At 40.8% G+C, this 25,281-nt stretch overlaps 1 protein-coding gene across 1 annotated transcript in view; it reads right to left on the reverse strand.

Annotated features, from left to right (window-relative positions):
* The window catches only part of IPO5 (importin 5), a 38,909-nt gene extending 13,906 nt beyond the window's left edge, over positions 1-25,003 (reverse strand). Inside the window, exons 1-9 of the mRNA XM_063425480.1 lie at positions 24,845-25,003; positions 10,960-11,040; positions 8,942-9,134; positions 7,746-7,848; positions 7,363-7,459; positions 7,036-7,140; positions 6,713-6,835; positions 6,515-6,635; positions 2,595-2,682 (exon numbers count right to left, since the gene is read on the reverse strand). Of these exons, the coding sequence (XP_063281550.1) occupies positions 2,595-2,682; positions 6,515-6,635; positions 6,713-6,835; positions 7,036-7,140; positions 7,363-7,459; positions 7,746-7,848; positions 8,942-9,134; positions 10,960-11,040; positions 24,845-24,925 (992 nt within the window). The 5' untranslated portion in view covers positions 24,926-25,003. The remainder of the gene's footprint in view (positions 1-2,594; positions 2,683-6,514; positions 6,636-6,712; positions 6,836-7,035; positions 7,141-7,362; positions 7,460-7,745; positions 7,849-8,941; positions 9,135-10,959; positions 11,041-24,844) is intronic.
* Between the last annotated feature and the right edge of the window lie 278 nt (positions 25,004-25,281).

Consider the following 25,281-nt stretch of genomic DNA (forward strand, 5'->3'; position numbering starts at 1 on the left):
GAAAAAAAGTACACAGTAAGAGATCTATATATCTATATCATAAAAGGTTCTGCATGGTGGGCACAGCCTGCAGCGCAATGAAGCAGCCGCCATTTCCAATAGCTTGGATAACCTAAAGCAGAATCCAAGCGCTATAGGCAAAACTGGCTACGGACATCGACTCTGGGAACTCTGCTAAATCTGCAGATGCCTTTCTTCCAAACCCCGGCACTAAACTCTGCATTAAAGGCCCTGGGGCCTACCGTGCGAGCGCTTGCCAACAGGACCTGGTCGGAGAGTTAGCAGCATGGCTAAAGACGCTCTCACAGCACGCAGAGTTGGATTTCTAAACTTCGGAAAAAATGGGACGGAGGTCCCAAAAACCGACCCTAGGCGCATCCAAGCCACAACGGGACATAGGCATCATGCTACAGTCCCCTCCACCGGCACAGACCTGCAATGGAAGCCTCCTACCCACCAGGCAAGCGAAACACTTCATGTTTGATGGCGTATATCGCATCGCCAAATCACTGCAAGTGTTAAAGGCAGCACCCCGCAACCTCATCTTACGATGCCAAACTCTTACAGATAAAATAGCCCTCTTCGCTGCTATTAATGGAAACACGCCATACAACTTTGAGACGCACCAAATCGCCTTCCAAGACCTGAGCACAGATGCACTTTCATGGCGCAAGAGCATGCAGCCCATAACCACCACCCTACAAACAGGAGGACTCACTTACAGGTGGGCAACCCCTAGATCGCTCTGGGTAACCAAGGATGATAAATCCTATAAGGTCTCTGATCCGGGAGAGGGTCCTGCCTTACTTGCCACACTGGGACTGCCCAACAGTACCACGACCTGAAGCCTACACCGACCACCCAAACATCCTTTTGTTATTGCTGTTCATGCTCTTTTCTCCTTACACTTATAATCTACAGTAAAAATCTCTCAGTACGAACAGTACTCCCCTCACGGAAGCCGAAGCACTGCCCATCCAACAGTAGACCCAACCCTACACTGGCTGGGTAAAACAAGTTAGCTCTGGGGTGTGGGAAAGCCAGCACAGGAGCGACCATGTAACTCTACAAGTGTACCCTCTGCTAACAGGTAACCTATAGTCACCAACTGAAGCGGACCACCGCTCTCGCTCTCCTACAACCCTAGCCAGTACAGAACAGACCACTAGCATTACACTTGATCTAGCAGAGACTATCAAACCACCTAATCGACCCATAGACATGACTTCACATAGTTCCTGAAAGTCAAGAGGACTAACCAATACGCCTCTGGATATAAGACGGCCTAAACTATCAATGGTCACCCTCTCTGGCGGTACCTTACCCGCGACTTGTCTATACCACGCCCCCGCCCAACAATGCTGAGCCCATTTGAAATTCAAAAGCACATAGAGCTGGACAGATCCCTATGAATGCCTAGGTCACTTAAAAAAATGCACACTTTCTCAAAGCCATGCATGTATTGCACCCTATTGAATATCTGATCATATATGTTACTATGTAGTATGGCATTACGGATATGTTATGATTTAACAATATGCACTGAAAACAAAAATAAAGAATTACATTTTTTTCTTTTTTTTTTTACAAAAATAAAAGGTTCAGCACACTCTGATTAAACAGCTATTTCAAAGCACACAGAATGTAATAGTTTTTTTTTCAAAAACACCCAACATGCAAAAAATTATGATGTGTATATATATATATATATATATATATATATGATATATATATATATATATATATATATATGATATATATATCTCATATCTATATCTATATATAGTGTAGATTGGATTAGCCGTATTAGTCGAGTAGACAAGATGTTTTGGCATCTTGTATATCTCTAAAACATATATATATTTATCAGGGATGCAGCGAAAGGAAAATTCTGGGCCGAAACCGAAAATTCAGGATGCCCTTGGCCAGAAACCGAAAAGGACTTTTTTCCCCCCCAAACTAATTTAAAATAGTTTTTTTCTATAATTTTATTAATATTAGACTTTTTAATGAATTTAATAAATCCAGTATGAAAAACTACAAGCCAATAAAATAACCACAACTTTATTGAAAATTGGACAGAAAATAACTTTTAAAAAAAACAATATAAATATAAATCTGTTAAATAGGACTGTAGAATAATATATTGTTGATATTACTTTAATTCTATGTAACAATCATATTTAACAAATTATTATTTTTTAAAACCAATTATCCAAATAAAGTATAGCCCTAGAAAACTATTATATGCAAAACAGTAAGGGCTAGATAAATTACATCTGATTGGTAAGCTTTACCATTGCGCTGTCTGATTACATTTCCAACTCCATTAAAGTCTATATAGAGTTAGAAATATAATCAGAGCATTGGTAAAGCTTACTTATCAAATGTAATCTAGCCCTGTGTCAAGTAATGAACTCAAACAGCAGCTCTGGAATAACACTTTAAATTCTAAAGATTTGTTTAGTGGCGTATGGAGGGGGCTGGGGAGGGGAAGGATGGACCAAGTATTGCAAATAAGCCCTCAAATTGTACGCATTATAAATACCATGTATATAACTATTGGTTCTGAGAAACTCATTACAAGACAGTACCTGTCAAAATCATCATCTTCTAGTTCATCTGCATTTGACCAGTCTTCATCATCCTCTAAGTCAACCATCATGGCTAACATCTGAGGGACTAAAAAAAAAAAAACAGGAGCTTTAATTTCATTATTTTACCCACCACATAGAAAATGTTGCTTTTGATTCAAACCTTATTTGTAGAAACACTTTAAAACATGGATTTGGAAGTACCCATGGGACATGCCATTAGTGTAAAAAAAAAAAATATTAAATACAAGTGGTTCTGATGTTTTGGTCCTTGTTGCTATGAATTGAAGAAAAAAAAAGGAAGCCATATTCTGGCAACTGTATTACAAAGTCACACACAATAGCATACACTGCACATAGCGTTTTACATGTGTTAATAAAACAGTAGTGGTGAGAATAGCCGAGTAAGCTTATTTTATATAGCACATTTCTTTACAAACCTTTCAGATCAGAGCTTTAATAGGGAATTACATAATCTTTGATTTTTCTTCTGATTTATATGCATTACAATTTCATTAAACATTACTTTTTCTTTCTGAACAGGGTGCCTAACCTGCAACTTTCTATTTACTGAGCTACAGTTACCTTGATACAATGATGATCATGGAAACTGTAGTGGGAGAAGGGGGAGAAGGGGGGGGGGAGTGAGAGGGGGGGGGGGGGGGGGTGATGTGTGTGTATATAAAAAAAAAGTTCAGCGTATATATAAAAAGTTCAGCGTATATATATACACACACACACATAAAATATCTATCATGGTGTACAACAAATTTTGTTTATATGCATGTTTACAAAAATCTCATTTCAGGACGGTTCTAGCTAAAACTGATCTCTAGAACATATTACATGGTACATGTGCATATATAAACATTTTGCACACTTGGATTCCTTAGACGTAGAACTATGTCCCAATGTAACACTCAAGATAACTAAAGTTCCACTTTTAGGCAACAACTTTTGCAAGCTGTTTTTGGATATACCACTAATTCACAAATGCACCATTAAATGCATGCATGTTTGCATCAGGGTATAAGTACTAAATGGTGATGTATTTGGGCAGTGGGGTGTCCCTTTAAATATTAACACATCTTATGAAAAGGATTACCGTATATACTCGAGTATAAGCCGACCCGAATATAAGCCGAGGCCCCTAATTTTTCCCCAAAAAACTGGGAAAACTTATTGACTCGAGTATAAGACTAGGGTGGGAAATGCAGCAGCTACTGGTAAATTTCTAAATAAAATTAGATCCTAAAAAAAATATATTAATTGAATATTTATTTACAGTGTGTGTATAATGAATGCAGTGTGTGCGTATGAGTGCAGCGTGTGTGTGTATGAGTGCAGCGTGTGTGTGTATGAGTGCAGCGTGTGTGTGTATGAGTGCAGCGTGTGTGTATGAGTGCAGCGTGTGTGTATGAGTGCAGCGTGTGTATGAGTGCAGTGTGTGTATGAGTGCAGTGTGTGTGTGTATGAGTGCAGTGTGTGTGTGTATGAATGCAGTGTGTGTGTATGAGTGCAGTGTGTGTGTATGAGTGCAGTGTGTGTGTATGAGTGCAGTGTGTGTGTATGAGTGCAGTGTGTGTGTATGAGTGCAGTGTGTGTATGAATGCAGTGTGTGTATGAATGCAGTGTATGAATGCAGTGTGTGCAGGGCCGGTGCAAGGATATTTGCCCCCCCCATATGTCCTGACCTCCCCTCCTCCTCCCTCAGTGGTCCTTACCTCCCCACCCCCGTGTTCCTTCACCCCCCTCCCCCAGTGGTCCTGACTCACCCCCCCCCTAGTGGTCCTTACTTCCCCCTCCCCTCCCCTAGTGGTCCTTACTTCCCCCTCCCCTCCCCTAGTGGTCCTTATCCCCCCCTCCCTCCCCTAGTGGTCCTTATCCCCCCCCTCCCTCCCCTAGTGGTCCTTATCCCCCCCCTCCCTCCCCTAGTGGTCCTTATCCCCCCCCTCCCTTCCTCCCATAGTGGTCCTTATCCCCCCTCCCTCCCATAGTGGTCCTTATCTCCCCCTTCCCTCCCATAGTGGTCCTTATCCCCCCCCTCCCTCCCATAGTGGTCCTTATCCCCCCCCTCCCATAGCGGTCATTATACCCCCCTCCCTCCCATAGTGGTCCTTATCCCACCCCCTCCCTCCAATAGTGGTCCTTATCCCCCCCCCTCCCTCCCATAGCGGTCCTTATACCCCCCCTCCCTCCCATAGCGGTCCTTATACCCCCCCTCCCTCCCATAGTGGTCCTTATCCCACCCCCTCCCTCCCATAGTGTTCCTTTTCTCCCCCCCTCCCTCCCATAGTGGTCCTTATCCCACCCCCCTCCCTCCGATAGTGGTCCTTATCCCACCCCCCTCCCTCCGATAGTGGTCCTTATCCCCCCCCTCCCTTCCATAGTGGTCCTTATCCCCCCCCTCCCTTCCATAGTGGTCCTTATCCCCCCCCTCCCTTCCATAGTGGTCCTTATCCCCCCCCTCCCTCCCATAGTGGTCCTTATCCCCCCCCTCCCTCCCATAGTGGTCCTTATCCCCCCCCTCCCTCCCATAGTGGTCCTTATCCCCCCCCTCCCTCCCATAGTGGTCCTTATCCCCCCCTTCCCTCCCATAGTGGTCCTTATCCCCCCCTTCCCTCCCATAGTGGTCCTTATCCCCCCCTCCCTCCCATAGTGGTCCTTATCCCCCCTCCCTCCCATAGTGGTCCTTATCCCCCCCCCCCTCCCATAGCGGTCCTTATACCCCCCTCCCTCCCATAGTGGTCCTTATCCCCCCCCCTCCCTCCCATAGCGGTCCTTATACCCCCCCTCCCTCCCATAGTGGTCCTTATCCCACCCCCTCCCTCCCATAGTGGTCCTTATCCCACCCCCTCCCTCCCATAGTGGTCCTTATACCCCCCCCCCCCTCCCACAGTGGTCCTTATACCCCCCCCCCCTCCCACAGTGGTCCTTATACCCCCTTTTTTTTTTTTTATTATTATTATTATTTTTTTTTATTATTATTTCTTATTTTATTTATTTTTCGTCCCCCCTCCCTGCTTGATACATGGCAGGGAGGGGGGCTCTCCTTCCCTGGTGGTCCAGTGGCAGTTCAGTGGGGGGAGAGGGGGGCTGGCAGAGCTGTACTTACCTGTTCTGCAGCTCCTGTCAGCTCTCTCCTCCTCCCCGCCGTCCGTGCAGCTCCTTCTATCAGCTCACACTGTAAGTCTCGCGAGAGCCGCGGCTCTCGCGAGACTTACACTGGGAGCTGACCGAGGTGCTGAACGGACGGCGCGGAGGAGGAGAGAGCTGACAGGAGCTGCAGAACAGGTAAGTACAGCTCTGCCAGCCCCCCTCTCCCCCGGTCTGTATTATGGCAATGCAAATTGCCATAATACAGACCTTGACTCGAGTATAAGCCGAGTTGGGGTTTTTCAGCCCAAAAAATGGGCTGAAAAACTCGGCTTATACTCGAGTATATACGGTACATTTGTTTAATTCTGCATTTCAGAAACAGTACTTTTGAGGAATGGTCACATTCCAGTATTTCTAAATTGATGCTTTTCCTTATATTTAAAAATTATGCTTTGGTGAGGTGTGAAAAAGAAAACAATGTATAAACCCACACATCTATTCTGCAACCGGATGCCTCCATCTTAGTTCCATGTAAACCATAAGCCATGTCCTTTGAATTTGGCAGCCAGCATAGAGAAAGCATATAGTGGAGAATTTAAATGTTTATATTTTTCCTCCTTATCTACAATGTTTGCCTTGTGTTTAGCTACTGTGAACTGGGTTAGGATGCAGTTCGCAAACTCTTTAGTATAAATTTAAAAAGAAAATTACATCTTATGAAATATATGTTCATTTAAAGGTGATTTTAATCTTTTTTATTTACTGTGTAAATTCTAGAGAACGGTTTCCCCTTAATGTAAACAATAAAATGACATACTTACTGGCTTGGGCAACAATGGCTGTATGTTTCCTCAGCATTGCTGCAGCAGTCTCAGAAAGGGTCACAATAACTTCCAAAGCAAGTTGCCGCTGCATATTGCTCAAAGAGTGGTCTGCACACAGCTGTACATGACAGAATATTTTGTCAGCTTCAGTGTAAAGCAATCATCATTTTTTACTCTTTCAATCAAGTGGTGTACCTTCAAACTCAGCTGTAATGTTGCCTCTAGATGTGGTCTCAAAAACTTTGGAACAGTGTCTGCAATCTCAACCAGTGATTTCAGAACAGAGTCGTCATTCTGATAACAGGATTCATTAACAGACTAATGCAAAAAGGAGAAGAAAAAAAAAATCATTAATAGGAAGGATAAAAAAAAAAAAGTATGCTCAATGGCACTCAAATGACTTTGATGACATTGGAATGGTTTTGAAATCCACAAATAAACTGTAGAGAATAGAATTCAGTGTCAAGAGAAAAAAAAATCCCAAAACAAGAGAGTTCTTTAACGCCCTTAACACTCACCTGCAAAATGCCAGGTAACAAGTCTGCAAAATGCTTCAGCAGAGGAATGTTGTGCTCATTGGCCAGTACAAATGCACCAGCTGCCCGAGCAGACAGAGTCCTGATCTGTTAAAGAAATAAAATCAAATGTTTTTTAAATGTTTTATTGCTCTGTTCAATGCCTTTTGTTGATCTGTATTAAAATACACGTTTGAGATTAAAGTCTGTCCTGTTGCCTGTCAATACTATAATGAACTTCAATAACTAGCCATTTAAAAAACAATGAGAATCATGATCTATCTATATCCTATAAAATAAAACATTCCCAATACAAGATATATGAATTACCACAGGAATGTTCTGGTCCTGCATGCATTGTACAAGCATCCTTTTGATGACATCAAGGTAATGTTGCTGTTGATTTCCAAATATGCCTGGGAAGTTCCTGGGAGAAAAATGTAAATACACAACAGATGCATTTAGAAAGTATGGGCATGTGTTCTGTTCTAAACAAATACACACAACACATTCAGTATTCTCACAATTATTTTCCTTCTTAGAATAACTTTTGTAAGAAAATTACAAGTACAAAAATATTCTACTGCTGATGAAGATTTAGTTAGGTGACAGAACAGAAACACTTGAGTAAGAAAGGGTTTTACTTAAGACATCCCAAAGCCCTGAAAATTTAAAAGTGCCCTTATAGAACATTGTACTGGAAAGGACTGTACCAGAATATGTGAAGCGCAGCTTCTCGCAGGCCTACATCCTGAGAGCTCACAGAGTCAAATAGGAACTTTAATGCTTCAGGCCACTGGTTATTGCCATCATCATCTAGAGAAACAAAGTAATGCGCAATAAAGACAAGGACGTTACACTCCTGTGGAATCAATTTCATGTTTACAATCCAAAAACACAAATAAGGGTTAACCAAAAACATAATATATTAGAAATCACCTTTATTTTATTCAATGTTGCAATAGAACATGGGTAATAAAGGCAAAGTTCTGAACTACACAGATATTCCAAAAACAAAATAAAAATAGGTCGTATTGTCACCATAACCTTTAAAAATAGTCACTGGCATACAATAAACACTTGCTGAGCTAACCACCAGACTAAAAAGATTTTTTTTTAGACATTGCTTTACAAAACTGTTAGACAGGCTAGTGAGTAAACAAATGAGAATAGTACAATACATATAACTAAAAAGAAAAAGTTCAGCGTTACAGCAATGTATACGCTTGTTATACTAACCTAATGTGATATAATGTTTTTGTTTTATAAGTAGTGTGTCCTTTATTTAAGTTCGATAATGTCAAAAGAAAAATCAGGCTGCCGATTAATGTGTTTTAAATGATAAAATTTCTGGTGTCAACAAATACTCGCTTCAGCAAAACAATTTTGCTTTTCACAGATATGGTTCTAAAGGCAACATCCAATATACGTGAAGTTGCAGTGTTCCAGTTGTATATAAATCTGCTATGATAACCCACTGGTCTTAGTGCCATAACTAGCTGTCAGTGGATAATAGCAATTGTTAAATCCCAAAGAGAGAAGAAGCTTGGCTTCCACCGCAATGTACAATAAAGCATGTGTTCTCTTCTAGACAAGCCAATAACAATGCACAACAGTTGAAGAATAAAAGGGCAAGGTTTCGCACCAGGTATAATTCACACCACCCAGACCCTGGCCACACTGTTCTTATGCGGCATCAGAGAGAAGAAGGTCATGATCTGACACTCCATGTAAATATAATAAATGTATGAATACGCATGGAGATTATGAAGATTTAATATTAAAGATGAAAAAAAAACAGAGAATGTGAAGATGTTAACATAGTAGTCTGAAAACTATTTGCCACTAGCCATTTGTGTCACATAGTTCAAACTATTTAAAAAAGTATGAATTTGATTTATGCCCATACCAATTAAATTCCTGGCCAATTCTGCAACAATGTCACAGATCTTTTTCCTCATACTGGACTGAGTTTCCAGCTGAATTACAAGTAGAAGTTCACTTCTGATGGCATTCTGGACGTCAGCAGGGAGGGATGGATAAACTTCTTCAAAGGAGGATGACAAAAGCCGACGCAGCAGTACTGCTGCCATTTGTCTGGCCTAAAAATTAAAAAGAAGAAGAGAGAAAATAAATTCAAGAAAAAAACAAACAAAAACAAAACAAAACACTAGAATGGTAAGGAAATCTACAGTCCGTTGACACATATAAGATTTTTATGTCTACAGTTTCTATTTCTATGTGCTCCCATGCAAATTGATTTGGGGGATAAAAATGATTTGCAAACTTTGCTGAGTTGAGAAAGTCTGCAATTAATTCCTTAACCCCTTCACGACATTCGGACGTTTCCTGCCATCCTCCGTGTAACTGTTAGGTCAGCATGAAACGGCCTAATATTTTCAATCGATGCCTGGGTCTCCCCATTTAGTGGCCCCAGACTGACAGATAAGCTGCATACAGCGCTCAAAGTGGGCGCTGCTACAGCAATTTTAAATGCCTATTGCTGCAGTGTGAGCAGGTTTAACTCAGGTCACACTAGGCGTTTAAAGTGAAAGCTGCATACAGCCCTTTAAATGCAGAGAAAACTAATACGTTTTTGCAGTGGTAGGTGCTCAAAGGAGACCTCCAGCCCAGAAAGGGTCTTTCAGCATACTCCTATGCGGACTGTAATAGTGCTGAATGCATGTAATGCTGGAGTTGCAGCATTACAGGGATATGCCTGTAAAGCTGAAAACAGCCAGTAGATGGCGGAAACATTCTGCTCTCTACTGTTTTAACTAGGAAACCCACCTCCTGATATCATTACTGACAGGGTTAGGGTTTGAGTATGGTTAAGCTAAGGATTACTGATGTTTTAGGGTTAGGAATAGTGAAGAGCTTTAAGTGTAGGACAGGTATACAGCTAGTGTTTAGGGATAGGGTTCTGATAGCATTAGGGGAGGGGGCGTTGGTATAGGGTTAGAGTTAACTACCTAAAATGTATTTAGATCCTGGATATATGAGGAATTTAACAATCAAGACATGAAAGTAAATCTGTTTGGAGACCTTTTTAATGGATATTTAAAAATTATTATAAGCGAAAGTGAAAAAAGTGGTTATAAAATTCTATATAGAATATGTATGGGGGCACTTAAATGATCTGGGTGCACTGCGCCTGTCCCATTAATCCAGCAATCTAAAATGTAAATATTGTAGGGTTATGCCTGCCTTTAGTAGCGGTCTACCAGACCAAAGATGACCACAACGTACATCCTGGCTGTTCAGCCATAACCTCCTTAATAGAATATGTTGTATATCAATTGCAAGACTTGCTTTTCCATAGGTTAAAACATTAAATAATGTCATAGCATTAGATTTTTAAATAGAAGACTAATACAAAAATAGAAAATTAAGATCATTACTTTGACACATTTGGAGGGCTGCTACATTCCGCGACAATACCATCAGTCATCACAATGAACACCAGTCATTGCTAAAAGCGGTAACTTAAATTACTGTCATGGTAACAATACTATAAGTTACACAATTCACTCCAAGCAAACATGAAATCCACAGCATCTACCAAACGTCCCGTGCACATAATATACCGGTCACAAAAATTACCTTTCAGTCATACCATCACACAGAGCAAAAGCAACACCTATAACAGAGAAAACCTGCTCATCATGTATGCTGCTGATAAAACCAAGATACTGAAATTACAAAGCTTGAAATCCTGGTATAACAAAACTTATACACACTATTTTCATTTGCAGGATTTCTTCAGAAGAGTGTGTATAATTAACATTTACACAGGATGAAAAAGCAAAACAAAAGCCAGGATGACCAAGGAGGTTATACGTGTACCAAATCACACAAAATAAACCAATTACGCTGTTAAATAGAAGTTTCTATGTAAACATATACTGCATATGTACTGTGACATACCTCCTCAGCAGCTCCGGCATTCCTAACTGCTTGAAGTAGGAACGTGATCTTGGACGGTCCTGGTATACTTTCATAGGTTTCCTAAAATAGAAAATATTATGTTATATACAGATAGAGTGAAAATGTGGAAATGTCTGTTTAGGGGAACACTCCGGGCACCGTAATGTTATAAATTAAGTTATGGTGCCAGGAGGTCTCTGATCCTTTAAGTGATACAATGTAACATTTACATTTAATAGGAGAGATCCTGATTACATTATTACTAAAGTTTTACAGCACACATTTGTGTATTTTAAGTGATCCTATGAAGGAAAAACAATTTGCAACTACTACTACATTGTACATTTGCCTTCTAGATTAAAAAAATACCGACATTTTCAATAGTCAAGTTTTACTTAGCTGTCAGACTTGCAAAAGTGACTCTATAAAGAGACACTGTAGGCACCCAGACCACTTAATCTCATTGAAGTGGTCTGGGTAAAGAGTAACTGTCTCCTTAAACCTGCAATGATTGCATTGCGGTGTTAGAGATGCTTTAGACAACAAAACAACTTTAGCCTAATGACTAAGATCCTCTCGTTTAGGATTAAAATCGCTTGGTTTATGCAGCCTTAGTCCTGGGCTTGACAAATTTGTTTGGAACCTAGGAGCCAGCTTCTTTTTTTTTTTTTTTTAAAGGGACACTATAGTCACCAGAACCACTACAGATTAATGTAGTTTTTCTCGTGTCTATAGCTTGTCCCTGTAGCCTTTTCAATGTAAACGCAGCATTTTCAGAGAAAAGAGTGTTTACATTGCTGCCTACTAAGTCCCTCAGCCGGCCACTAGAAAGTCCTGTGTCAGTGCTCTGTATGGGAGGCCCTGAATGTTACCCATAGAGAACATGTGCAATATCCTCGTAATGCTTTCCTATGAGCTTTGGGGAGATCATTAAGATTGATGATCTCAACTATGGAGGCAGGACAAGCCACGGCGAAACCGGCACAGCGTTGGAAAAAAAGGCAAGTAAAAACATCTCATGTGATCAGAAGAGAGCAGGTACCAAAACAGACACACTGACAGAGACACTCACATTTTCTCACACTGTCACAAATTAAATCTACACAGCCTCCCAACCTTTGGAGAGCTGAGTGGATCCTTCCCTGGGGTCCAGTGGAACTCCTCGCTCTTCCTGCATGCGAGGGAGCAGTAATCTACCTGCAGCTCCCTCACACTGTCTATAGTGATGCCGGGCCAGACTGATGTCATATTCCGGCTCTCTGCATTACAATACAGCGCGAGGGAGCAGAGAGGAGCTGCAGTAAGATCACTGCCCCAGCCTGCCGCCTCCATGATCCCCATTGCGGGCGGCCAGCTCCAACGCTCCATGAGCCAGCCGCCTCCATGATCCCCTGGGCGGCCGGCTACAAGGCTCCATGAGCCAGCCACCTCCATGCTCTCCAAGTCAGGCAGCCGGCCTCATTGTTTGCCCAGCCGGTAAATGGCTAACAAATCCCAGGCGCCTGGGCGAAATATCTAGTCACCATGGTGACGTGGGATTTGTCGCGAGCCCTGCCCTAGTCACTCCTCCCTGCATGTAAATTGTGCAGCCTTCCTAAACACACATCAAATCGAATGTTGTATCTCCAGCTCTGTTAATAGCCTTCTAGACCCTACAGGTGTGATTAAAGTTCAATTCACAGAGCAGGAGATAAATCACAGCCTGAGGAGGTGTGGCTTTGGCTGCATAAACAAGAGTGATTTGACTCCTAAATGGTGGATAATTTAGTATTGAGACTGCACAGGCATGATCTATACAGCAAAATAGCTTCATTCATCTAAACTTAAATTGACGCTTTTAGTGGCTGTCTACTCCGTGAAACAATGCTGGACGTTGTCACAGTTTGTATAAGGATGTCCAGCTTATTCAAAATCCCCATAGGAAAACATTGAGTATATACTTTCCTATGGGTAAGGTCTAAGGTATGCAACGCAACCGCACAATTTTTTTTTTTTTTTATTAACTCTTTCATCACTACGGGATGAGGGTTGAAGAGTGATACTATAATGTAAGGAACTAGTATTCCTTTAATTCTTTCCTTATATATCTATACCTTCCATAAACAAAATGTTTGAATAGGCACTCAATAAAGAATGATTCTTCAAAATAACACTACCAAGTACCATAACCATTACAGTGCACTGTAGTGGTTATGGTGCTTGAAGTATTCCTTTAATGTTTAAATGTTTATTGCATACTATTTAATGCAATTATCAGTGAAGGCCACAAACATTTTCTAGTGCACAGTGGTATTTGAAAAGTATTCATATATGTTTTTTTTTGTATTCCTTTTATAGAAAACTGACTTTTTCCACTTGTCACACAAATAGAGTTAAAGACATAAAGTGAAATCTTTCTCAATGCTAACACGGTCATTCACACATTCTATGCTTGCCAAGATTCATAAGAATGTAGCCTGACTGTCGGTGACTAAACTGTGTGCTAAATATGAACTGTGTTTATTCAGAAGCTTGGCTGTGTGCAAAACAAAAAGTAATCCTGAAAGGACACCGCATCTCATTTGAAAATAATATAACAGATTATTCAATACCTCATAACCACATGAGGAAAGGGTAAAAAAAAAAACACCCATGTTTTTCAGCGCTTTATAGCCGTTTTATGGTGAAAAAAACATTGTTATTATATTTGCAATAGTAGTGTGTAACGTGGCAGGTACTCTTTAACCCCCTTAGGACTGAGCCAAATGTACAGGTTGTGATCAAAACAAAAACTTGAATTCGCGCTATATGTCTGTTCATGCGTAATTCGCCTCTTTCATATTATGTGCACCCACACTTATTATATATCATTTTATTCAGGGGAAATAGGGCTTTCATTTAACATCAAATATTTAGGTATGAAACATAATTTATTATGAATAAAATATTTTTAAAAATTAGAGAAAAGTATTTTAAATTTTGTTTTAGTTCTACGTGATATTCTAACTGTGAATTTCATAATACTGTTTGCTTTTACTGCAATAAAATACACATTTGTATTCAGCGAAGTCTCGCATATAAAACTGTACCCCCTATGTACAGGTTTTATGGCGTTTTGGGAAGTTACAGGGTCAAATATAGCATGTTACATTTTTCAGTTTTTTAACATTGAAATTCGCCAGATTGGTTACGTTGCCTTTGAGACCGTATGGTAGCCTAGGAATGAGAATTACCCCATGATGGCATACCATTTGCAATAGTAGACAACCCAAGGTATTGCAAATGGGGTATGTCCAGTCTTTTTTAGTAGCCACTTAGACAAAAACACTGGCCAAATTTAGCGTTAATATTTGTGTGTGAAAAATGCAAAAAACTCATTTGAATGCCAATTTTGGGCAGTATTTATGTATTTTTTTTGTTTAAATTATTTTATTTATGTATGGGTATATACAGTGATATATATATATATATATATATATTTCGTTCTACGTGTATTTTGATATCAATATATATCAATTTAAATATATAGTTAGAATGAAATTATATATATATTTTTAATTTATTTTTTAACGTATTTACATATATTATATATATAATTATATATATTTAATCAATATTCAAGTGTATTTTGATATTAATATTAAAATACACTTAGAATATATATATATATACACACATATATATATATATATATATACACACACACACTTAGATCGTATATATTTATTATACATATGATCTAAGTATATACAAGTTAATTTTAAACGGTTTTAAGCTTTTTTTTATTTCAGGCAGCAGGGTTGAGTACCTGCCATTCTAGGCACTCCCCCTGGGGGCACTGCTATGGACGGCTATGCCGTCCATGTGATTGCGAGGGGGCCGGAGAGGAAGAAGGGGACTCCCTGGGCTCCCAGGTGAGTCCCAAGACCGCGATCGCCGGCGAACAGGTAAAGATGGCGGGGACGCGCTATGCCGCCCCCCCCAGCATTTAAAGCCTGGTCCCTAAGGACGGCATAGGGAAAAAGATACACATTTTTCAGAAACGTAAAAATAAAAAATAAAGTGCCAATACACAGTTTAATAAAAACCTGTACAAAGCAAACTGCTATCAAAATCAACTCAAATTCCCAAAAATAAAACTATAGAAAAAAATCTGTGGTATCAGTCTAATAAGGAAATGGTATAGATTCTCTCTGTAATGGCACAAGTGAGCAAAAACAATTTCGAGACCTGAGCAGGGATTAATTGAAGTAAGCTACTGAGTGTCTCTAAGCTTTTGCCCGTTCTCAGTTTTTGTTGCAATGCATTTGCTCAAGCTCTACCCAAGCTAAAAGGGTAATCTTGAAATGGACACTGTGCCTAAGGTGGTGTCAGCTACACCTTGCTGACAATGTCCTAAGACGGTCAAATGATTGTCTGAGGTTGCTATATCTCTTATGCAGAGAAAACTTGCCAGCATTTTGTTTCTGGACCGCCCTTATGGGTGCAATCAGTCTGACATGCAAATGATCTAGGTTCGCTTTGTGATGGCACAAGTGAGCAAAAACATTTTGGGAGACTTAAGTGGGGACTAACCAAAGAGGAAGTTTATGAGTCTTCTCAGCTGTTACCCATTCATATTCTCGGTTTTGATGTTATAGAAAAATGTACTAATTATATGGCAAATAGTTTACCAGCGTGTCCATTGAGAAAGTCAGCAGAAATTGCTGAAACGTCGGGATAAGGATCTATACCCCCTTTCATTGTCACTCAAGTGTATTGTTTCTGGTGTAAAATCTTTTTATTAAAGGGACACTCCAGGCACACAGACCACTTCTGCCCATTGGAGTGGTCTGGGTGTCAACTCCCACTACCCTTAACCCTGCAACTGTAATTATTGCAGTTTTTTTTTATAAACGGCAATAATTACCTTGCAGGGTTAACTCCACCTCTTGTGGCTGTCTACTGTGTGAGGACCTCCAGCGTCGCTCATTTCCCCATAGGAAATGCGCATTAGGTCTCCCCGGCTAGTGGGCGGGATCAGTCTCGCCCACCGGCCGACGCAAATCACTAGGAGCAGCGACGTGGGACATCGTCGCTGCCTCTGGTAAGTTACTGAAGGGGTTTTAATCGCTTCAGCAACCGGAGATTGGGGGGTGGGAGGGAGAGGGGACCTGCAGTGCCAGGAAAACAGATTGTTTTCCTGGCACTAGAGTTTCCCTTTAAGAAATATAAAAGACAAAGTGCAGGTATGCAAGAGGAAGTCACGCTCAGTGGCATAATCTTTAATATTTATTTTTATTTATTCAACTTCCTATAGTTCTAGTTTTACCAAATGTATTATGTTTAAGAAATTGACGCATTCATTTTTATAACAAAGCTCCTGTATTTGTCTAATGTTGTTCACCTATTTACAAAAATTACCATCCCAACAGGGCTTATAGAAACTGACTGATTACTATGAAAACTTTCGTGAGAAGTACAGTTCCTATAAAAAGTTTATTTGTGAATGAACTTTTCATCTCTCCTTTTTCTTCTTTCTCCTGTCTTACTGGCCTTTTAATCACGTACTAACCACACAGCTAGCCACTTTGCAAAATCAAGCATCACACTTTCTAACTACATCTGACATGAGATGCACCTCAGACAAATGTTTGTAATAAGACACGTCATGGACAATTTAAATCTTTTATTTATTTTAACACCATTAACTGCGCCATCTATAAAACCTTTCCAAAAAAACCTTCTATATATGAAGAAAGATTATACATTTTCATAAGCTTCTTTTCTTCTCTTCTTCTAATTAAAACATTTGCTCTTGAAGAATAAAATATTAAATAAATTCTTATTCGAGAGGGCACACTTGAAACACAGGAAGCATTTTATGTATCAAGCATTTAATATAGTGGATGCCATACTACAGCTACAAACCACTCCACACACTGCGCTGTAGTGGTTATGGTGTTTGAAGTGTTCCTTTAACACCTGCAAGAAATTTAAAAAAAAAACTCTTGAAAACTCACAATTGGTTCAAAATTCCTGAACCACAAAGCCATTATTAGGTTACTCTTTTCCCCAAAAGTTCATAATTATACTTCTTGAGATTGCATCTTTAAAGGGACACTATAGTCACCCAGACCACTTCAGCTCAATTAAGTGGTCTGGGTGCCAGGTCCCTCAGGTTTTAACCCTTCACATGTAAACATAGCAGGGTTAATCCAGCCTCTAGTGGCTGGCTGACAGCTGCTAGAGGCGCATCTGCGACGCTGGATGAGAAATTCGCATCCAGCATGCAGAACGTCCATAGGAAAGCACTGAGAAATGCTTTCCTATGGACTGTTTAAATGCGTGCGGCACTTGCCATGCATGCGCATTCCGCTCCACTCGGGAGCTGACGCGGTGGAGGAGAGGTCACCAGCGCTGGATTAAGGTAAGTGGCTGAAGGGGCTTAACCCCTTCAGCCCAGTGGGAGGGTGACCCTGAGGGCACTATAGCGTCGGGAAAACCGATTTATTTTCCTGACACTATAGTGATCCTTTAACAGCATAGATTCACACTCAGCAAGCTGCACACTAGTTACATGACTTTGTCAGACCACAAGGAAGCCACACAACTTCCTCCTTCTCAAACATAGTGAAATGACAGATTAACATCTTATTTTGACAGATATATCTATTAGAGATCGACCGATTTTTGGTCTGGCCGATATTCGGTATTTTCGGCAATATCGGTATTGGCCAATAGAGATACCGATATTGCCGATAATACATAACAGGACCGAAGGGCCCATTACAAGCCCGGCGATCCTGGGGGAGCCAGCAGCAAGCTGTTACTTACCTTCCCAGCAGCTCCTCTGTGTAAATCTAGTCCCGCGGCTGTCAGAGCGCTGCCATGGGTTACCATGGCAACGCTCCGCGCAGCGCGCAAAATGTACACAGGGGAGCGGCTGGGAGGTAAGTAAGCACTTGCTGGGCCGCCTCTTCATATCCCCCCTCCCTGGCCAGGCAACAAGCAGGGAGGGGGGATTAAAACAAATAAAATAATTTATTTAAAAAAAAAAAACATGCCTCGAAGCCTCGCCTCCCCCCCATTTTACACAAATGACCTACAGAAACACACACACTCTGCATTATATACACACACTACACAAACACTCACTGCATTCACTTTACGCACACTACATTCACTTTACGCACACTACATTCACTTTACGCACACTACACAAACACTCACTGCATTCACTATATATACACACACACACTCACTGCATTCACTATATACACACACACACACACTGCATTCACTATATACACACACACTGCATTCACTATATATATATATATACACACACACTCACTGCATTCACTATATATACACACACACACTGCATTCACTATATATACACACACACTGCATTCACTATATACACACACACTCACTGCATTCACTATATACACACACACACACACTCACTGCATTCACTATATACACACACACACACTCACTGCATTCACTATATATACACACACACACTCACTGCATTCACTATATATACACACACACACACACTCACTGCATTCACTATATATACACACACACACTCACTGCATTCACTATATATACACACACACACTCACTGCATTCACTATATTTACACACACACACTCACTGCATTCACTATATATACACACACACACTCACTGCATTCACTATATATACACACACACACTCACTGCATTCACTATATATACACACACACACTGCATTCACTATATATACACACACACTGCATTCACTATATACACACACACTCACTGCATTCACTATACACACACACACACACACTCACTGCATTCACTATATACACACACACACACTCACTGCATTCACTATATACACACACACACACTCACTGCATTCACTATATATACACACACACACTCACTGCATTCACTATATATACACACACACTCACTGCATTCACTATATATACACACACACACTGCATTCACTATATATACACACACACTGCATTCACTATATACACACACACTCACTGCATTCACTATATACACACACACACACTCACTGCATTCACTATATACACACACACACACTCACTGCATTCACTATATACACACACACACTCACTGCATTCACTATATACACACACACACACTCACTGCATTCACTATATATACACACACACACACTCACTGCATTCACTATATATACACACACACACTCACTGCATTCACTATATTTACACACACACACACACACTCACTGCATTCACTATATTTACACACACACACACACACACTGCATTCACTATATTTACACACACACACTCACTGCATTCACTATATATACACACACACACTCACTGCATTCACTATATATATACACACACACTCACTCACTGCATTCACGATATATACACACACACACACTCACTGCATTCACGATATATACACACACTCACTGCATTCACTATATATACACACACTCACTGCATTCACTATATATACACACACTCACTGCATTCACTATATATACACACACACTCACTGCATTCACTATATATACACACACTCACTGCATTCACTATATATACACACACTCACTGCATTCACTATATATACACACTCACTGCATTCACTATATATACACACTACCCAAACACTCACTGCATTCACTATATATACACACTACCCAAACACTCACTGCATTCACTATATATACACACACTACCCAAACACTCACTGCATTCACTATATATACACACACTACCCAAACACTCACTGCATTCACTATATATGCACACTACCCAAACACTCACTGCATTCACTATATATGCACACTACCCAAACACTCACTGCATTCACTATATATACACACACTACACAAACACTCACTGCATTCACTATATATACACACTACCCAAACACTCACTGCATTCACTATATATACACACTACCCAAACACTCACTGCATTCACTATATATACACACACTACCCAAACACTCACTGCATTCACTATATATACACACACTACCCAAACACTCACTGCATTCACTATATATACACACACTACCCAAACACTCACTGCATTCACTATATATACACACACACTACCCAAACACTCACTGCATTCACTATATATACACACTACCCAAACACTCACTGCATTCACTATATATACACACTACCCAAACACTCACTGCATTCACTATATATACACACTACCCAAACACTCACTGCATTCACTATATATACACACTACCCAAACACTCACTGCATTCACTATATATACACACTACCCAAACACTCACTGCATTCACTATATATACACACTACCCAAACACTCACTGCATTCACTATATATACACACTACCCAAACACTCACTGCATTCACTATATATACACACTACACAAACACTCACTGCCTTCACTATATATACACTACACAAATACACACTGCATCCACTTCACAAACACACACAGCTCCCATGTCTAAACACACTGCATCCACTACATGTGGCATGTATATTTTGTGCATTTACCTTTAGAACATTTTTTCAAAATGGTAAATGTACAGGTTATCGGCCTGAAAGTTCACAGATTATCGGTATCTGCTCTAAAAAATAAATCAATATCGGTCGATCCCTAATATGTATTACTGCCCAATCAAGGCAATAAAACAAAGTTCCAGCTGTACACTGCCTAACAGTATGGAAGCACACAAAACAAATGTGAGGTTATATACACTGGGGACTATTAATCTAGAGACTGAGGCAGAGGAACACGAACATTTAGAAGAGCACGTGAAGCACCATAATTAATACAGACTACTGTAATGTTTGGTGCAGCAAGTCTTTTGGTAACTTTTTCTGGCAAACTTTTTGCAGTCTCTCCGGGGCACTCAAATTTGCATGGATCATATTTGCATTTCTATTACATAAAATTATATCCAACCCTGCACTACAATAAAGCCCCTCACTGTGAAACCCCCCCAATATCCCATGGGCTGGAGAGAGGCCAGATTTAAAGGAAGCAGCACTGCAGAAGATGGCACCCAAAAGCTCATTGCACAATAACCATGACAATGAGCTGGTTGTGGTTATGGTATTTAATTTGACTCAGATTTATCATACTACTCAACACTACCAGTGACTGAAAACATTCAACAGGGAAAATAGTTACAACCAAAGAAGGGTCAATTCAGTATCTTAGCAAGGTTAGTTAACTGAGCTATTTACCCAATAGTCTTGCAAACTGATTTAAAAAGGGAACCAAACACTATAGCAACCTATGCTCATTGCAGAAAATCCACGGCAGCTGCTATTAGCGGTAAAAATCATATTTTCAGATTTATACGGAGTAAATTATGTAACTCTAGCAGTGAGAGGTATATTTCATTAAAAGCAATCGGAAAGTCGGGATTAGCTGAGGCATCAGCAATTTCCTAGCATGGGCAAAAACTAGAACAGCTCTGCTTTCCCTACAATGCACTATCACAGAATCCCTTTAAACTGTTTGTCTTACACATAGTTCTACCATAATTAGAAAGGAGCATCATTAGCAAAAGTTATCTATTTCAAGATGAGTTCAACATTTAACCTTCAATGTAGAAACAAAGTAAAATGTAAGTATTGTAGAGCTGTCACCAAAACAAAATAGGACATCTGAAAGAAAATGGTGATAAATTCAAAGTGTGAATTGTCAAGAATTCTAATTGACTCGGTTCTTTTTTTTGTGGCCATGTTTACCGGTGCATTTGACAATAAGCATAGCTCTAGCAGCTGTTAAATATGAAGGCTTTCAATGAGGAGTTGTCCCTAGTGGCTGTTTGTCATTGCTAAATGCGGTAAAGATCTAGATTTCAATAGTTCTGTATCATAAGTATACAAATGGCTCATCATGACTATTGATGTGCAAACCCATATGCTTCTCTAGGAGCAGCATTTAACTGGATCATAGAATTTGGAGTGATAATCTCAGAAGTGGCAGACAGGTTGCCAGAAGGAGACTGATCTGTACATTATCACAGGTGATTTTTTTAAAATTATTATTATAAACTTTTTAGTTAGGGCGGTAGGGCATAATCTTAAAGTAAACACCAATTTTCCCCCTCAGTTTTATAGTGTTTTTTTTTTTTTTTTTTTTTTTTAATGGTGACCAAAAGGTAAAAATAATGAGTTTGACAAAGCATCTCTGACAAACTAGAGATGCTCAATGGCAGTGATGTATTTACCGCAAGGCTGACAATGCATTTGCCTTGGACGGCACTTTCTAGGGGGCAAAAAACACTGTCCCCAGATGCCCAGGCAAATGCCTTTTCAGCCTTGTTTTATGGGGCCCCTAAAGCTGGCCAGCTAGCCACCTTTGCCTATCACTGAATGTGTGTGTGTGTGTATGTATGTGAATGTGTGTATATCTGTCAGGGTGTCTGTTCATGAATGTTTGTGTCTGTTTGTCAGTGCACCCACCCGCCTGCATGCATGCATGCCTTCTGCCCAGCAGCCCCAACACCGGGTCAACAGCCAGCCCAGCAGCCCCACTGGACCCTAGGTAAAAAGTCTGGGTGGATTAATATTAAATGTAAAAAAAAAAAAACAACAATTTGTTAGTGTTGGGGAAAACGTATGTCTGTCTGTGCCTGAGTGTCTAAATTGATGTGTGTCTGTTACACACACACACACACTGTCTGTGAGTGAGTGGCTGAGTGATTGTGTGGGTAAGATTGTGTCATGTCAGTGTATCTGAGTGTGTGCCTGTCAGTGAGTATGTCAGTATCCATCAAAGTGTGTTTTAGTCTGGTCAATGTGTGTATGTCCGTGAGTGAGTATATCTGTGTGTGTCAGTCAATGCGGGTGTCTGAGTAATTGTGAGTGTTAGTCTTTAACAGGAAGAGGTGTGGCCTCAATGAGAAGGGGTGGGGCAAATTCAAATTAGGGGGTGCCCGAGTTCGGTTATGCCTAGGGTAGCACAAATCTAAAATACACCACTGCTCAATGGTAGATTGATTCCATAAAAACACAAAATAAATATTAAATATATTAAAACTAATTTTGTATAAATAATTGGCTGCTATACATTTTCTTAGCCAACCACAGCAAAATTTCTGGGCTGAACTCACCTAAGGGAAAAAATATAGTGTCAAGTATCTCTCTCAAATAATAATTTCTCACGTCAAGTCCGTCAAAAATTCACAATGTGTTCTGGTTTATACATGCATTGTTTTAATTGGATAAAAAATAATTCAACATCACTTTCTATTGGGGAATGTGTTATTTCACATGTGTATGCTATTAGTAGGAATAAATAAAACATTGAAAAATAAAATATTCCTTGTTAACAAGTTTTAAATATGTTGTTTAGTGGATTATTATGAACCTAATGCATCAAGTTATTTAAGATTGTGTGTGTGTGCATGTATGTATATATAGCGCAGTGCAACGATGAGGTCACTAAATTGTACAGACTAGATTTAAAGGGGGATTGTGCTCAATTGTTACATAAAAGAATTTGCTGAACTGTGCTGTTTGAGGAGATAGTCATGAAAGAATCAGTCAGTGAGATTGTGCAGAGACAGGAATTTAGGGCCATTCAAAAGAGATTCCCTTCCAAACTACACAATATGTCCGGCTGGAAACGGATTAAGTCACTTTATAAGGATTTACTGTGAAACGTTTTTCGCTGAGAATACGGAATGTCTAAAGCATGATAACTTGCTGCCACGATCCACATTGACTTATAAAAATTAAAACATGTACTGCATTTGGCACTTTATAAAAAAAGAAACAATATGCTTCATATCATTCAGGTAAATCACTGCAAACTTCACTAAAAGCATGAGTCACTGACATCCATTCACTGTGAATGCATGTTCAACAGATATTTTGGCATGAGGCAGGAAATGGCTCACAAAGATATCACCAGATGAGTAGGGAGAAAACCTATAAGATTTGAATAAAGTTCTTTAAGAAAGTAGGTAGTAGAAATGTATAATAAAGTAAAAGTGAAGTTAATCCCGGTCAGTCTAAGCAGAAAATGACATGACTAATGCCATGCAATGGATGGGAGGTGTTATGACAGCAGTCCAGGAAGGAGCATTCTGTCGGTCCCCTGGTTACTGGAGCTTGTAGCTAGTGAAAGCACATGTGTACAGGAATACTTAGAGCAGGCATGGGCAACCTTCGGCACTCTAGCTGTTTTGGACTACACCTCCCATGATGCTTTACCAGCAATATGGATGTAAGAGCATTATGGGGGATGTAGTCCACAACAACTGGAGTGCCGAATGTTGCCTATCCCTGACTTAAGAATATTAGAACATTAGTTCAGAGACATGTACTGAGTCTGAACTCAAGACTGTAAAGCCATTGAGAACATATAGTAACAGGGTGATCGTGTACTCTGTGGATACTCTAATAAGGAAGAAGGTTGATTATGTACTCTGTGAATATACTATAATATGGTAACAGGGTGATCATATGGTAACAGGATGGTGCACTCGGTGGATATATTCTAGTATAGTAACAGGATGGTGTACTCGGTGGGTGTAATATTAGTGTCTCTCTGATGGATATTTGCTGCTGAAACCAATTGGTGCCATGAGGCTGACAGAGGGGACCAAATATCAGAACTACAGCTCCCATGACGCTTTGCCAAGCTGCATGCTGCGCTGTGTCGGACAGGGAGTGAGCTGGGGACCGGCCGGGCGGCGCGCGGTGTGTGAGGGATAATAAAGTTGTGCGATGTTTAATGCTGATGAAGCTGTGCAGTGAGGGCGCACCGTGCCGGTCGGGGAGGTGCCGGCCGCTCCGGGCTCACACGTGGGCCGCGCTCAGTCACACACATACTCCCGCCTCAGCCAGGGGGGACCCGGCCACCATACCCTGCCGCACCCCGGCTCGCTCACCTCGGCCTGCTTCCTGCTGCCATTGTCCGGGCTGAGCAGGTTGCCCAGGAGCAGGTAGAACTGCTGCTGCTCCGCCGCCATGGCCGCCGCTCCACAAACAGACAGAGAGAGAGAGAGGGCGCGAGACTGAGCGCGGGCCGGAGAGCTGGCTGGAGGGGGCGGGGCCAGAGGGGAGGGCTTCTGACTGACGCGCGCGCTGACCTCACGCTGCCCGCGCGCCACACGCTCGCCAGGCGTTCATTGGCCCGAGCTTCGGAGGAAACCTTAGAGAGTGACCGACCGCGGCCGATGACGGAATGTGAGGAGCGCCTCGCTGGTTGGCATGCGTTTCTAAGGCCGCTACTGTCACTGTTTGAGTGCGCGGGGCCAACACATTGCTATGGGACAGACAATATCAATCACTCGCTAGGGCTATAACGGACATTAACGCCTTCGTC

This window comes from Pelobates fuscus, chromosome 1 (genome assembly GCF_036172605.1).
Source record: "Pelobates fuscus isolate aPelFus1 chromosome 1, aPelFus1.pri, whole genome shotgun sequence".
Classification (NCBI taxonomy): domain Eukaryota; kingdom Metazoa; phylum Chordata; class Amphibia; order Anura; family Pelobatidae; genus Pelobates; species Pelobates fuscus.